This window comes from Rana temporaria, chromosome 4 (assembly GCF_905171775.1).
Source record: "Rana temporaria chromosome 4, aRanTem1.1, whole genome shotgun sequence".
NCBI lineage: Eukaryota > Metazoa > Chordata > Amphibia > Anura > Ranidae > Rana > Rana temporaria.
This window is the reverse complement of record NC_053492.1, coordinates 28,734,642-28,752,054: the sequence shown is the minus strand read 5'-3', so window position 1 is coordinate 28,752,054 and position 17,413 is coordinate 28,734,642. Positions and strand designations below refer to the sequence as shown.

At 41.5% G+C, this 17,413-nt stretch overlaps 1 protein-coding gene across 2 annotated transcripts in view; it reads left to right on the top strand.

Annotated features, from left to right (window-relative positions):
- Nucleotides 1–4,326, top strand: part of LOC120936057 (alpha-1,4-N-acetylglucosaminyltransferase-like) — a 68,663-nt gene extending 64,337 nt beyond the window's left edge. For both annotated transcript variants that reach the window (XM_040348156.1, XM_040348155.1), the window contains one exon: nucleotides 3,443–4,326. In XM_040348156.1, the coding sequence (XP_040204090.1) occupies nucleotides 3,443–4,030 (588 nt within the window). In that variant the 3' untranslated portion in view covers nucleotides 4,031–4,326. The remainder of the gene's footprint in view (nucleotides 1–3,442) is intronic.
- The last annotated feature ends 13,087 nt before the right edge of the window (nucleotides 4,327–17,413 follow it).

The following is a 17,413-nucleotide window of genomic DNA, read 5'->3' as shown; positions in this document are numbered from 1 at the left end:
GGCTATATATACTGTGAGCTAGATTCAGGTAGCTCGGCGCATAGTTTTGCCGCCGTAGCGTATCGAACATACGCTACGCCGACGGCGCGCACAGAGCCCAGAGCAGTATTCACAAAGCACTCACCCCATACGTTGCAGCGGCGTAGTGTAATATGGTCGGCGTAAGCTCGCCTAATTCAAAGTAGGCAGGTAGTGGGCGTGCTACATTTAAATTAACCGTGACCCCATGTAAATGAAGGGCCGATCGAACGGCGCATGCGCGCGCATGCTCAGAATCACGTTGCATATACTCCCTAAGATACGTTGGCTCAATGCTTTCGACGTGAACGTAGCCTACACCCAGCCCCATTCCCGTACGACTTATGTAAACAACATAAAATTTGACGGCTGTTCCGACGTCCATACCTTTGCATGGGTTGCGCCACCTATAGCAGGGATAACTTTACGACGGAAGTACGCCTTACGTAAATGGCGTAGATTACAGCGACGGACGCAAGTAAGTTTGTGAATAGGCGTATGTAGGTCATTTACATATTCGGCGCGTAAATCAACGGAAGCGCACCTAGCGGCCAGCGTAAATATGCACCCAAGATCCGACGACGTAGGAGACTTACGTGGGTCGGATGAGGCCAGAATTCAGGCGTATCTAGTATAGAGATTAGGGCGCATAGATACGACAGCGCATCTGTTCACTTACGCTGCGTATCTGTAGATACGCCAGCGTAAGTGTTCTGTGAATCTAGCTCTATATATTTTGCGCTTTTAGAAACACAACAAGTTTTTTTATTTGGAAACCATCTACATACAGTAGTTATCTTGAACTAGTTTCTGTGTAAATCTGTTATGCATTTTCACAATACTTACTGTAAATAAGTCTTTCTATATGTGACAGTTAAACCTCTTTATTTAGGGTGCAAAGAGTGCCCCTTGGCATTGCTCATGACTTTGAAGTTAACATCAAAGTTTACTATATGGTCCATTTATGTTTTCATACATACGGATCATATCCCCCCTTAATAGCATCTTCTCAAGGGAGAATACATTCAATGTATTTAGTTGTTGTTCCCCTCATTCTCCATGTCCCTTATCAATTCTCAGCACTCTTTCCAGTTCCACCAAAAAAAAAAAAAATTTGTGTGTGAAAATTATGCCTAATGGTTTATTCAACATCTCTTTGAAACTCAGAATTCTGACTTTAAATCTCAGAATTCTGACTTTAAATCTCAGAAATCTGACTTTGAAACTCAGAATTCTGACTTTGAAACTCAGAATTCTGACTTTGAAACTCAGAATTCTGTAGAATTTATTTATTTATTTTTTAATTTACAATTCTGACTTTCAATCTCCGAATTCTGACTTTTAATCTCAGAATTCTGACTTTCAAAGTCAAAATTCTGACTTTCAAACTCAGAACTTTGTAAAAAAAAAAATGTAACTCCTAATTCTGTAAAAATAAATAAAAAACTCATAATCCTATCATTCTTTTTTTTTTTTTTTTTTTTGATGGCCCCAGGGCTCTTCCAAAATGCTATGAACTGGTAAGGTTTATTATGCCTCTGCCTTTTTCTGGAGTCAATAGCTCTGTTTATACAAGAAAGTATCTAGTATACAAGCCTACACATAATGGGGTAGATCCACATACAACGGCGCATTATTGCGTCGGGCGTAGCGTATCTAAGATACACTACGCCGCTGTAACTTACTTTTTTTGGTTTGAATCCTCAACGAATTCGCGCCGTAAGTTACGGCGGCGTAGTGTATCTGTTGCGGCGTAAGGGCGCGGAATTCAAATGGAAGTGATGGGGGCGTGTTTTATGTAAATACGTCGTGACCCGACGTAAACAAAGTTTTTTTAAACTGCGCATGCGCCATCCGTGGGGGTATCCCAGTGCACATGCTCGAAATTAACCCAGAACAAGCCAATGCTTACGACGGTGACGTCATTCTACGCAAATAGAACGACTTACGTAAACGACGTAAAAAGTTCAAAATTGTACGCGGGAATGACGGCCATACTTAACATTGAGTATGCCTCAGAGCAGCAGCTTTAACTATACGCCGGAAAAAGCCGAACGCAAACGACGTTAAAAAATGCGCCGGGCCGACGTACGTTCGTGGATCGCCGTAACTAGCTAAGTTGCATACTCGACACGGATTTCGACGGGAACGCCACCTAGCGGCCGCTGAAAAATTGCAGCTTAGATCCGACGGCGTACTAAGACGTACGCCTGTCCGATCGATCCCAGATGCCGTCTTATCTTGTTTTGAGGATTCAAAACAAAGATACGACGCAGGAACTTTAAAATTACGCCGGCGTATCAGTAGATACGCCGGCGTAATCCTTTTGTGGATCTGCCCCATTGTCTATAATAGAAAAGGGAATCAGAAGGAGGCTGGGGGTTGGACTTTAATGGTACCGTGTATTTTACTGATATCCAGTCAAGATTTAAGAAAGTACAAAAAAGTTTTATTACAAAGACAAAACACTTTTAGCAATTCATAGAATAAAATATTTGATCATGTCAATCATGAAGTAGCTATACATCCTATGATTTCAAAATAGAATATCAAACCATCCATAATAAATAGATTTTTTGATTGCTCAACGTGTTTCGCAGATTTTTTGTATTACCCGCTTCTTCAGGAGCGTTGCTTGCAAATATTTTTTTTTCAGATGGTTCATACATAGAGTTGTCATGAGACTATGAACAGAAAAAAGAACATATATTAATATTGATTATCACAGTGTGGAAGAGGAACCGGTTCCTCTTCCAGTGGCGCAACTCCCCATAGTGAGACATCTGTGTGTTTTTTTGGGGGGAGATTCAGGAGAAGGATACTTTTGTTTCTTATACAAAAAAAATACAACTGTTTACAGTATATTCACACTGTTATAATCAATATTAATATATGTTAGTTTTTCTGTTCATAGTCTCATGACAACTCTATATATGTACCATCTGAAAAAATATACTGTATTTGTAAGCAACGCTCTTGAAGAAGCGGGTAATACAAAAAATCCGCAAAACATGTTGAGCAATCAAAAAATCTATTTATTATGGATGGTTTGATATTCTATTTTGAAATTATAGGATGTATAGCTACTTCATAATTGTCATGATCAAATATTTTATTCTATGAATATGTAAAATTATTTTGTCTGTGCTAAAACTTTTTTTAACTTTCTTAAATCTTGACTGGATATCAGTTGAATATACGATAACCCCCAGCCTCCTTCTAATTCCCTTGTCTATAAGTAGATGGGACGAAGGTACCATTTATATACCCCTTTTTTCTATATATACAGCACTCCTTTACAATGTCTATAATAGGTTTTTGGCAATGCTACAGCTACCCATAAAAAAAGTTTAACATGGCATTTTATATGTGAAGAAATATGTTTGCTAGAATTTCCAATTTTTTTTTTTTTCTGGATTGCCAGGTGAACCCTAAAACAGAAGTCTACTGGACCCATGTGAGCTCAGATGCCTGTAGGTTTGCAATGATGTGGAAATACGGTGGAATTTACATGGATGCTGATGTTATCTCACTTCGTCCAATACCCCAGGACCATTTCCTAGCAGCCGAACATTTCACAAGTACTAGCAGTAGTGTTTTTGGCCTCTCCTCACATTACCAGTTGACATGGCAGTTTATGGTGAACTTTGTTGAGAACTACAGGGGAGAAATATGGGGACACCAAGGGCCGGGGGTTTTCACTCGTGTGGTTAAGAAATTGTGTGGCATGCCCGTATTTAACTCTACGAATGATGTCATGTGTGGAAACATCAGTTATTTTCATCCTCAACGTTTCTACCCCATCCATTATCCATCATGGAGAAGGTATTTTGACGTCTGGAAGAATTTGCCAACTTTTAATGACTCCTATGCCTTACATCTTTGGAATTATATGAATAAAGAAGGTAAATCTATGGTACCTGGAAGTAACACATTGGTGGAACATCTCTACCAGAAACAGTGTCCTACCACCTATGGATATATCTTAAGAAATGAGAAAACTCACATTTAACCACTTGTCGACCAGCCGCTGTCATTATACTGCGGCAGGTCAGCTCGTTCCCGCCAATAAGTTGTAGCTGTATGTCGGCCCTGTTAAACAGCTATAGCAGGCGCGCGCCCACTGCACGGTGGGGTTCTGATGCATGTGGCCACAGAGAGGCAGAATGGGGATCTGTGTATGTAAACAAACAGATCCCTGTTCTGTCAGGGGATTAGAGAGTGATCATCTGTTCCTTGTGATTAGGAACAATGGGCCAGATTCAGGTACAATTGCGGCGGCGCAACGTAACCCGTTTACGTTACACCGCCGCAAGTTTTCAGTGTAAGTGCCTGATTCACAAAGCACTTACCTGTAAACTTGCAGCGGTGTAACGTAAACCCATCCGGCGCAAGCCCGCCCAATTCAAATGGGGCGTGTACCATTTAAATTAGGCGTGCTCCCGGACGTCGGCCCAACGTGTTTGTGAATCGCTACGTGCGTAACGTACTTACGCCGAAAAAATAAATAATCAAAATCGACGCGGGAACGACGGCCATACTTTAACATGGTGGAGTCATTTTACACCATGTTAATAGCACACTTAACTTTGCGACGGGAAAAAAAGACTTGCGCCGATGTAACGAACGCGAAAACCTTCGTGGATCGCCGTAACTGCTAATTTGCATACCCGACGCTGGAAAACGACGCGAACTCCACCCAGCAGCGGCCGAGGTACTGCATCCTAAGATCCGACGGTGTAAGTCAATTACACCTGTCGGATCTTAGGGCTATCTATGCGGAACTGATTCTATGAATCAGCCGCATAGATACAACAAGAGATACGATGGTGTATCAGGAGATACGCCGTCGTATCTATTCTGTGAATCTGGCCCAGTGATCTCTCTCCTCCTCCAGTCAGAACACTGTACCCACAATTAGAAACACCTCCCAGGGAATACATTTAACACCTTGATTGGCCCCTAGTGTTAACCCCTTCCCTGCCAGTGACATGTATACGGTAATCAATGCATTTTTATAGCACTGACCACTGATAAATGTCAATGGTCAAAAAAAAGTGTCAAAAGTGTCCGCTGTTTCCGCCCCAATGTCGCAGTCCCGCTAAAAATCACCGATCACCGTCATTACTAGTAGAAAATAAATAAAAAAATGCCATAAATCTATTTCCTATTTTGTAGACGCTATAACTTTTGCGCAAACCAATCGATATACGCTTATTGTGATTTTCTTTTCCAAAAATATGTAGAAGAATATATATTGGCCTAAACTGATGAAGAAACTTTTTTTTCTTTTAGGGGGGGATATTTATTATAACAAAAAGTATATGTATATATATATATATATATATATATATATATATATATATATATATATATATATATATATACATACATATATATTTTTTTTGTTTTGTTTTTCAAAATTGTCTGTCTTTTTTTGTTTATAGTACAAAAATAAAAACAGCAGAGATGATCAAATACCACAAAAAAAAGCTCTATTTGTGGGGAAAAAAAGGATGTAAATTTTTTTGTGTACAGCATCGCACAACCGTGTAACTGTCAGTTAAATTGACACAGTGCCGCATCGCAAAAAAATGGTCTGGTCATTAAGGCGGAAAACCTCCCGATCCTTAAGTGGTTAAAGAGATATTTTAAGCATATAAAAGCATATTATGAGATTAAGTTCAAGAGGACATATGGGGAAATTTTGAGGCATCTCAAACCGATGTTGCATTTTAAGTTACACAGCGGATACAGCTTAAAAGATGACTTTCATTCCGGTCCTAATTTTCTATTCCTGAATGTCCCACTAATGAACTTTTCCTTTTGTTTTAGTTCATGCTATCCAAACTGCAGCCAGATGCAGCCGTTTGCTTGCTTTTATCTGGCCCTTGGGGCACAGTTCCTCCCAATGACACCAATGATGGGGCACAATCAGGGACGGACTAACAACTCATGGCGCCCTCGGGCAGTAGGAGATTATGGGCCCCCCGGGCAATAGAAGATTTTGGGGCCCCCAGGCAATAGGAGAGTATGGAGCCCCCAGGCAATAGATTATGGAGCCACACAGTACTGTATACACACACATACAGTATACATACACAGTATACACACACACAGTATACACACAGAATACACATACAGACACACACAGTATACATACAGTACACAGTATACACACAGACACACAATATACACACAGAATACACATACAGACACACACAGTATACATACACACACTGAGAAGGTACTGGAGAGGCGGGGCTGCTATAATCTTGGGATTTTTAGAACAAAGGGTTGTTGGTAAGGGACATTTCAGGGACAGATGTAAAAAAACACAGATTTTTACATAGTGTCCCTGGTTTTACTGAGGCTGGCAACCCTGATGGGGCCCCCTAGTGGCATGGGGCAGTCCGCCTCTGGGCACAATTTCTCTCAAAGTCACCAACGATGGTGGACAATTCCTCACAATGAAACCAACAATGGTGCAAAATTTAATTAATTAATTTAATGACTGCTGTGACTCTGAACCCACTGCAGCACTTCCCTATAGGAATGTAACATTAAAATGAGGTTTCACATGAGGTCATGTGAAAAACCTACTGAACATGCGTCTAAGGGATGGTGTAAATTCAAGATTAACTTCTTCCCGCCCACGCTATAGCTCATAGATGGCTACAGCACGACCCTTAATTGCCGGGAGGGTATCCATAGACGTTCTCCCGAGCATGTGCTGTGTGATCATCGAGTCTACGAGATTTGGATGATCACAGGCCCTTTACTAGCCAATGACAGCTGATCATGTGGTGTAAACAGAAGATCCGTAATCAGTATTTTTTTTTTCTCACGCTGTTAGCATGAGGGGAAAAAAACCTGATCAACGGCTTCTATCAAAGGGACATTGGTCTCTCACAGAGAGAGCCATGGCTGCCTTATCTGTGCCCACCAGTGCCACCTATCAGTACCCACCAGTGCCACCTACTAGTGCCACCCTCCAGTGCCCACAGTGCCACCTACCTGTGCCCACAAGTGCTACCTACCAATGCTCACCAGTGCTGCAAATCAATACCAATCAGTGCCTCATCATCAGTGCCACCGATCAATGCTGCTTATCAGTGCCACCTATCAGTGCCTTTTAGTGCTGCCCATCAGTTCCACCCATCAATGCCAGCTCTCAGTACCACCTATCAGTGCCACCTCATCAGTGGCTACCAGTGATACCTATCAGTGCCCATTAGTGCCGCCTTATCAGTGCCAATCTCTGAAGCCTATCAGTGCCTATCAGTGCAGTCTATCAGTTCCCATCAGTGCAGCCTATCAGCGCACATCAGTGAAGGAGAAACATTACCTGCTTTCAAAATTTTATAAGAAACTATGAAACTGTTTTTTTTTTGTGGTCTTTTTTCGTTTTTTAAACAAAAAATAAAAACCTAGCAGTGATTAAATACCACCAAAAGAAAGATCTAAATCATAAAAATGTAATTTGGGTACAGTGATGCATTACCGTACAATTGTCATTCAAAGAGTGACAGCGCTGAAAGCTGAAAATTGGTCTGGGCAGGAAGGGGGATAAAGTGCCCGGTAGGCAAGTGGTTAAAGTCCAATTTGACATTCTTTTTAATTTTGAAAAAGTTGGGAAAGGATAGAACCTTTATTAAGGTATCCCATTTATTACAGATGTTTTGGTTCTGGTTTGGGGGTTGTCTTTGTTACTTCTTGATGCCATTACAAGGTACAGTATATAATATAGTGAACTAAGATCAGATCTGCCCCTCCAGCGGCAACACATGAGATCCTCATTTAACAATTACTTGGTGTGTTTCCTCTTTTTTGTTTGCTGAAATTTTTATACAAGGATCTCTAGACCTTATCTCCAATACAACCCCCCTTTTGGATATTTACATGCACCAATACTGTATACTGCTATGATGCCCCCCACCAATCTTTATGTATATTGTTGTATTGTATGAGTTATATTCAAAATTTATAATTTTGGAATGTTAATATGTTCCATACTGCACAGTTAAGATTATTTCAAATGAATGCATATATTTTTGTATCATTGATGATTATACTTCAATTAATTTATTTACTAAGGCATGATAATAAATATCCTCTGAGGAAGTCAAATCTTTTGGCGAAACATGTAAGGATTATCACTCCATATTTACCATCAACTATCGATCGTGTCTGCTAATATCCAAAATTAATTGGTCCAATCATTTTAAATGTGTTTCTGTCCATATATCTGTGTTTGTGTGTGTGTGTGTATATATATATATATATATATATATATATATATATATATATATATATATATATATATCTAGGTTCAAACTTTTTAATTAACATAATACATTTATGAATTGTAATATCTGTTTGAGTTATTGGCACCTGAGTTATTGGCACCTGAGTCATTGGCACCTTAAAAATCCCAGCTCCTAATGTCCGACCTCTATCAAGGTTTTACTACCTGCACACCTATTATGCCTAGTACACACGTCCATGATTCCTGATGGGAAAAGGTCTGTTGAAAATCCTGAGGGGAAAACTGAGAACCTGCTCTCTACTTTTCCCCCGTACAGACGATCGGTTTTCCCGTCGGGAAAACTCAGATGAGAGCTTTTCCTCGGGAATCCCGACCGTGTTTATGCTCTATCAGAGTTTTTCCCCACACGGCCAGGTTTTCTGACGGGAAAAAGTGTGTCAGGAATCCCGGCGGGGAAAAAAGAGAGCTGGTTCTATTTTTTTTGTTCGGAGGGTTTGGCAGTTTTCCCGTCTGAAAAACTGCAAGGGAGCATGCACACGGCCGGGATTCCCATCGGAAAACTCGGTCGTGTGTACAGGGCATTCAAGATTTTTCCATTGTTTCTAGTCCACTAGAATGGAGTGAAGCCTCGTACACACGCACGTTTTTTTTGCCAAGAACCAGCAAGGAAACTGCTGGCAGAGCTTTCTTGCCGAGTAAACCGTGCTAGTGTACGAGGCTTTGAGGTTTTTCATTAAGAAAACTGCCCAGAATCTCAACTAGAAAAATAGAGAACCTGCTATCAATTGGAACTACTACCTCTGTGCTTCAGCAAGTTTGTTACTATGCACCTGTTGTGCCTACCAGTGGCTGTGCATCCATTAAGGGCACACAGGCGCCGCCCCCTCTCTCCAGCCAACCCCTCTGCGTATAATGGATAGATTCATGCATTTTGATAGATTAATGCATAGATTCATGCATTTGGATAGATTAATGCATAGATTCATGCATTTGGATAGATCCATGCATGTGTCACAGGTACATAGATGACATCTTCGTCGTTTGGGGTGGTCCTCAATCACTCCTTGATGAATGTCTGATAGCATTAAATATCAACAACTTCAATCTTAAATTTACTATGAATTCTGATCCCTCCAGGATTACTTTCTTGGATGTGGAAATTTTCAAGAATGAGGGTAACCTATTGTCCTGTAAACTTTTTAGGAAACAAACTGCGGGCAACACAATCCTGCATTCGTCCAGCTTCCACCCTAAGGCTAGGTTCACACTGCTGCTATTTCAAAATCGCGGTAAAAAGAGACATCTGTGCAGGGTTCAATGTAAATCGCGGCCCAAAATCGCAAAAAGTAGTACAGGAACTACTTTTTGAAATCGGTGCAGCGCCACAGATGCGGCGTCGCACCGATTAGGACGGTGCCATTGCCGACAATTGCCGGCAAATGCCGCCGATTTGAGATGCGATTTGACATGTGAAATCGCATCTCAAATCGTACCCAGTGTGAACCTGGGCTCAATCATTCGTCAATTCTATCCCCTATGGGCAGTACTTGCGCATTAAGCGCAACTGCTCAAATTACTCTGATTGTAACCGTGAAGCCATGAATTTGAAGAAACGTCTTCTTGAGCGTGGCTATAGTCACGAATGTTTAAAAAAAGCCTTCCAACGTGTGGATGCTAACAACGGACATGAATTACTAGTCCCTAAAAAGTAAAAAAATCAAATGAAGGTCATAGACTGATCACCACATTTTCTAATGATCACAATCAAGTCACCTCCGATTTCCCAAGGAGGTGTATTCAACAAGTACCTCCTCCAGCGCGAGCTCAGATGGATATAAAATCTAAACTTGTCAATGAGGCATTTAATGAGGCATTTAATCTAAAACCTTTTCTACCTGGTTTTACTACATGAGGCTTTGATAAGGAACAATAGATTTCCTTCTTTCTTACTCTTGCTTGGATTTCTTCCTCCTTTCTCCTCCTTTTGCCTTTTCAAAGCATTTCTCTGTTTTATTGTCTTACTTATTTAATGTAATGTAATCTATCATATGTAACTGATTATTTGCTAGCTACGTACGTGTACATACAATCTTCTGTTTTATTTTATTTGTGCCAATTGTATTATTATCCAAACTCACAGGGCCAGATTCTGGTAGAATCCGCGGCGGCGTAGCGTAAGCCATTTACACCAAGCCCTTGCTCCGTAATTTGCGGCGGCGTAGTGTAAATGGCCCGGCGTAAGGCCGCGTAATTCAAAGGGGGTGGCTTGTATTTAAATTAAGCGCGCCCCCGCGTCGTTCGAACTGCGCATGCGCCGGGCATAAAAATAGCCCAGTGCGCATGCTCCAGCTCACGGCGTAAAGTCCTATTCGCGAACGACTTAGGAAAACGATGTAAACGACGGATAAAGACGACGCTGACCCGACACCATACTTAACATGGCATACGACGGACCTTCGTAAACTTGCCCCTCATATAGCAGGGGCAAGTTTACGCTTACGGAAACGTCGTAAATTCACTGTGTCGTCCGCGCGTACGTTCGGGAATCTCGCATAAATAGCTAATTTGCATAGACGACGGGGAAAACGACGAGGCGACACCTAGCGGCGGGAAAAAAAATTGCATTTAAGATCTGACAGCGTAAGAGCCTTACGCCTGTCAGATCTAATGGATATCTATGCGTAACTGATTCTAAGAATCAGTCGCATAGATACAACGGCCCAGATTAGGACTTACGACGACGCAAATGCGCCGTCGTAAGCCCTTTGAGAATCTGGGCCACTGTGTTTTTCTGTCATTTCAAATGTACAGACGAATGTATACAAGAACTCAGATTTGCCAGATGTATAGTTTTGCCTGTTATGATACAAAATATACTTTTTTTGCTATTTTTTTCGAATTTACCCCCTTGTGCTTTTGACCTTTCGGATGGCGATCCATGACCTTTTGGATGGCGATTACATGCTCTTCTGACCTTTATGAATACAAGTATTCTGTCACTTACTCATTTCTCATTTATTTTTATGTATTTTTTTTTAACTATTTTTTCATTCTTTCCTTTTGTAACCTGGATTTTTATGGAGTTTCCATCTATGGATACCTGTCCCCTTTATAGCCGTGGCTCGTCGGATCTCCTGGACACAGGGGGGTCTTTATGCTGGACTTAGTTCCAGCTGGAGGCATCCCCTTACTCGGGTTGCGGCGCTAGGCCTTGTTTTTGTCCGGCGTCTGCGCATTGGTTCCCTCCATCTACCATTGGTGGCCGCTTCCCCTTTTTGCTGTGTCGATGGCCTCTGTCTACATGTGACGTCATCGTGTAGTGTGACGTGGTGACGCCGTGCGTCGCATTTGGCCGGGGAGCCATCAGACATGGGCGAGAACCTTAAGAAAGTGTACACACTATGGCCCGGATTCACGTAAGAAAGGCGTATCTTTGTGCGGGCGTAACGTATCCTATTTACGTTATGCCTCCGCAACTTTTACAGGCAAGTGCCGTATTCTCAAACGAAAGTTGCGGCGGTGTAGCGTAAATAGGCCGGCGTAAGCCCGCCAAATTCAAATGTGGTAGATGTGGGCGTGTGTTATGTTAATTTTATGTGACCCCACATAAATGACGCTTTTTAAGAAAGGCGCATGCGCCGTCCATGAAAGTATCCCAGTGCGCATGCTCCAAATTAACCCGCAATAAGCCAATGCTTTCGACGTTAACGTAAATGACGCCCAGCCCTATTCGCGAACGACTTACACAAACGATGTAACATTTTTAAAATTCGACGCGGGAACGACATCCATACTTAACATTGGTACGCCGCATCTACGCCTCATATAGCAGGGGCAACTTTACGCCGGGAAAAGCCTAATGTAAACGGCGTATCTGTACTGCGCCGGCCGGGCGTACGTTCGTGAATTCGCGTATCTAGCTGATTTACATATTTCTAGGCGTAAATCAGCGTACACGCTACTAGCGGCCAGCGTAAATATGCAGTTAAGATCCGACGGCGCAAGAGACTTACGCCGGTCGGATCTAATACAAATCTATGCGTAACTGATTCTAAGAATCAGGTGCATAGATACGATGGCTCAGACTCAGAGATACGACGGCGTATCTGGAGATACGCCGTTGTATCTCCTTTGAGAATCTGGGCCTATATGTCAGGCTTTCCGCCTACATTCAAGGTGTCTGGCATCCCACGCTATTTGACTACACCTTCTCCTGAGAACACAGGATCATTTTGGATTGGTCATTATCTTTAAAGTGGAGGTTCTGTGGTCCATGTTTTTTTTTTTCAGTGCATTGAATGGGGTTTCAAATACCAACCTTGTACTCACTTGTTTGACAATTAGAACCATTCCCTGTCTGATTTTGTATAAAATATAAACTTTAAAAAAACGATACTGGCATTTTCCATTTTGCTTGTGGGCATTGTGAAGCCCACAAGCACAGACTTCCGGGAATCTGTGAATGCTCGTCTCCCAGCATTTACCGCTCTATCTCGCGCATGAGCAGTGTTGACGGCGAGCAGCGGCGTCAACACTTCCAGGTTGCCATCACAACGGGCTGCGTCATTCAAAGTACAGGCCCTGTACTAGGTAAAACTCCTGCGCTGTGTGGGATAAGGGTGAGGGGGGTGGGCCGGAAGGGGGGAGTGGGGTAATGGGCGTGAATACTGCAGCAAACAACAAGAATATTGTCCTCTCAAGACAAAAAATAATGCTGTGAAAAGTGTGAAAGTGTCTGCGCTGTAAGAGACTGGAATGAGGGGGGAAGAGAGGGGGGGTGAGTGGACAAAAAATCCGAGGACCGGTGGGGTGGTGAGGTGTACTAACACAGTAAAAGTGACCTACAATAGGAAATTAAGAGGGTATAATCTAGCCCAAACTGTGTAACAGAAAACACACATGGACGTTTTCAAATGTCAATTATATGTGAACAGTTCCGACAGGAGACCTCCTTAAGTGAATAAGCAAAAAAATAAAATTGGCAGGACTTAAAGGAAGATGTGGAATCTTATAAACAATGTTGGAGTGCAGTCCAAAGGACAAACAGATAAATGATGACAGATAGATAAATAAGTGATTGGGTGTAGGACATACCAAACTCAGGTGAGTGAAGGTGTGTGATCAGGTAAAGTCCACACGCCGTGCACCCTTCACCGGTAGTGAATCAAAAAGCTTACCTCCCTACTCACATAGAGACCCAAATGAATCACTGTACCAGCTAGCTGTTAGATAGATATCTGCTTGTCTCGATCGTGGTGCATATATGTAAAGACAACGGTATGAATGTTGTAGCTTTATCTTCTTACAGGCAACAAGGAGACAAAATGCCCAAAATAAAGGGTGACTGGCTGTCCACTTACACAACTTACAAGAGTGTGAGGGAGCGTGTGCCTATCTTCACGAGCGCCGAACTCGTATCCTCTTCCTGCTGCCAATTCCTCCCCTTAGCATCAATAGAGCCGTCCGCTCGTAACGGGATATGAAAGGCAGAGGTGGAAGGAAAGAGGGGGGCACATCGCATAAACCATGCAGCAAAATAATTTTAATAAAACAAAAATGGTGGGTAAAAACTCACATGGGGCAGTCTAAAGGCGGTCGCGTAGCCACGAACACCGCGCTCGTCCACCGTCCGTCAGGTGCTGCTCCTAGTGTGTACTCTGTATTCCCGACGCGTATTCGTCACATCACGTGACTTCCCCTAATGAAGTCACGTGATGTGACGAATACGCGTCGGGGATACAGAGTACACACTAGGAGCAGCACCTGACGGACGGTGGACGAGCGCGGTGTTCGTGGCTACGCGACCGCCTTTAGACTGCCCCATGTGAGTTTTTACCCACCATTTTTGTTTTATTAAAATTATTTTGCTGCATGGTTTATGCGATGTGCCCCCCTCTTTCCTTCCACCTCTGCCTTTCATATCCCGTTACGAGCGGACGGCTCTATTGATGCTAAGGGGAGGAATTGGCAGCAGGAAGAGGATACGAGTTCGGCGCTCGTGGAGATAGGCACACGCTCCCTCACACTCTTGTAAGTTGTGTAAGTGGACAGCCAGTCACCCTTTATTTTGGGCATTTTTGTCTCCTTGTTGCCTGTAAGAAGATAAAGCTACAACATTCATACCGTTGTCTTTACATATATGCACCACGATCGAGACAAGCAGATATCTATCTAACAGCCAGCTGGTACAGTGATTCATTTGGGTCTCTATGTGAGTAGGGAGGTAAGCTTTTTGATTCACTACCGGTGAAGGGTGCACGGCGTGTGGACTTTACCTGATCACACACCTTCACTCACCTGAGTTTGGTATGTCCTACACCCAATCACTTATTTATCTATCTGTCATCATTTATCTGTTTGTCCTTTGGACTGCACTCCAACATTGTTTATAAGATTCCACATCTTCCTTTAAGTCCTGCCAATTTTATTTTTTTGCTTATTCACTTAAGGAGGTCTCCTGTCGGAACTGTTCACATATAATTGACATTTGAAAACTTTCATGTGTGTTTTCTGTTACACAGTTTGGGCTAGATTATACCCTCTTAATTTCCTATTGTAGGTCACTTTTACTGTGTTAGTACACCTCACCACCCCACCGGTCCTCGGATTTTTTGTCCACTCACCCCCCCTCTCTTCCCCCCTCATTCCAGTCTCTTACAGCGCAGACACTTTCACACTTTTCAAAGTACAGGCCCTGTTGTGACGGCATTCACAACAATATAAACATCTGCAACGGCTCAGAACGGGCTCTGAGCAGAATTTTCCTCCCTCTGGCATGAGGGCACGATAAATGATATCTAAATGATAACTAACTTTACTATTAATTCTATATATTTTAAATAATATAATTTAATACAATTTAAAACATTTTAAGAATATTAGTTTTTTTAAAAGATTAATTATTAACGATCATTATTCATAAATTTTCCATGGTATCATTTTTTAATAATATAATACCTAAAACTCTGTCATCACTATATATATATATATATATATATATATATATATATATATATATATATAAAATACACGAGACACCGATTTAAAAAAAAATATATCATAAAATAATATCATTCAAAATAAATATTTTTTATTTTATTCCATTTCAATACTTATTTTTTATGTGTACGTTTTTTTTTAAATCTACATTCTAAAGAAAAAAAAAATCAGATAACATTTTTAAATAATACATATAGCTTGTTATTTATATATATATTTATATAATTTTTTTTTAAATATTAATAATAAATTCATATCTAAAAAAAATTATATATATATATATATATATATATATATATATATATATATATATATATATATACAGTCATGGCCGAAATTGTTGGCACCTCCAAAATATTTCTCCCAGAAAAGTATTGCAGTAACACATGTTTTGCTATACACATGTTTATTCCCTTTGTGAATATAGAGAGGTTGGATCAGAGGTCCCCAAACCAAAGAACCAAAAAAGAGGGGGGTTGGGCCATGGTTGGACTATCACGGTACTGGTAGAATAAATATAAACTATACAATAGAGAATATAAGAATACAAAACATTTTTATTGGATACATCAACAATAAGATATATCAAGGGGAACAAAATTAAAATAAAAGCGACCGTTCACAACACCAATATAGTAATCCACATAGGGGGAGAAGGACAGTGGGTTGAGGGTCACAACAATCATCTTGACTAGTTTCGCGGCTGTGAGCCGCTTCATCAGAAGCATGTCTAAAATTAAAATGACAACAGTCAATAATTAAACATTGAAAAGCTACAATGGGCTCAGCCGCTTACCTAAAAAAAAACACAGGCGAGGGGGGCAGGCACCGCCAGACAAGGTCCCGTGAGGCGACCAGGGGGTACACATGTGTATGGGTGGACCTACTTACCGAGTATATAAAGTAGAAATAATAAAAATTAATATGTAGAGCTCAGACCTTGGACTGGGGGGGGGGAGTGTTCCCTTTGTGTGTATTGGAATAAAACAAAAAAAAGAAGGAAAAAAAGCAAATTGGACATAATGTCACACAAAACTCCAAAAATGGTCTGGTCAGAATTCTTTGCACCCTTTCAAAATTGTGGATAAATAAGATTGTTTCAAGCATGTGATGCTCCTTTAAACTCACCTGGGGCAAGTAACAGGTGTGGGCAATATAAAAATCACACCTGAAAGCGGATAAAAAGGAGAGAAGTTCACTTAGTCTTTGCATTGTGTGTCTGTGTGTGCCACACTAAGCATGGACATCAGAAAGAGGAGAAGAGAACTGTCTGAGTACTTGAGAACCAAAATTGTGGAAAAATTTCAACAATTTCAAGGTTACAAGTCCATCTCCAGAGATCTAGATTTGCCTTTGTCCACAGTGCGCAACATTATCAAGAAGTTCGCAAACCATGGCACTGTAGCTAATCTCTCTGGGTGTGGATGGAAGAGAAAAATTGATGAAAGGTTGCAACGCAGGATAGTCCGGATGGTGGATAAGCAGCCCCAAACAAGTTCCAAAGAAATTCAAGCTGTCCTGCAGGCTCAGGGAGCACCAGTGTCAGTGCAAACTATCCGTCGACATTTAAATGAAATGAAATGCTATGGCAGGAGACCGAGGAGGACCCCACTGCTGACACAGAGACATAAAAAAGCAAGACCACAGTTTGCCAAAATGTACTTGAGTAAGCCAAAATCCTTCTGGGAAAGTGTTTTGTGGACAGATGAGACCAAGATAGAGCTTTTTGGTAAAGCACATCATTCTACTGTTTACCGAAAACGGAATGAGGCCTACAAAGAAAAGTACCTACAGTGAAATATGGTGGACGTTCAATTATGTTTTGGGGTTGTTTTGCTGCCTCTGGCACTGGGTGCCTTGAATGGTGCAAGGAATCGTGAAATCTGAGGATTACCAAAGGATTTTTCAGTCGCACTGTAGAGCCCAGTGTCAGAAAGCTGGGTTTGCGTCCGAGATCTTGGGTTTTCCAGCAGGACAATGACCCCAAACATACGTCAAAAAGCACCCAGAAATGGATGGCAACAAAGTGCTGGAGAGTTCTAAAGTGGCCAGCAATGAGTCCAGATCTAAATTCCATTGAACACCTGTGGAGAGATCTTAAAATTGCTGTTGGGAAAAGGTGCCCTT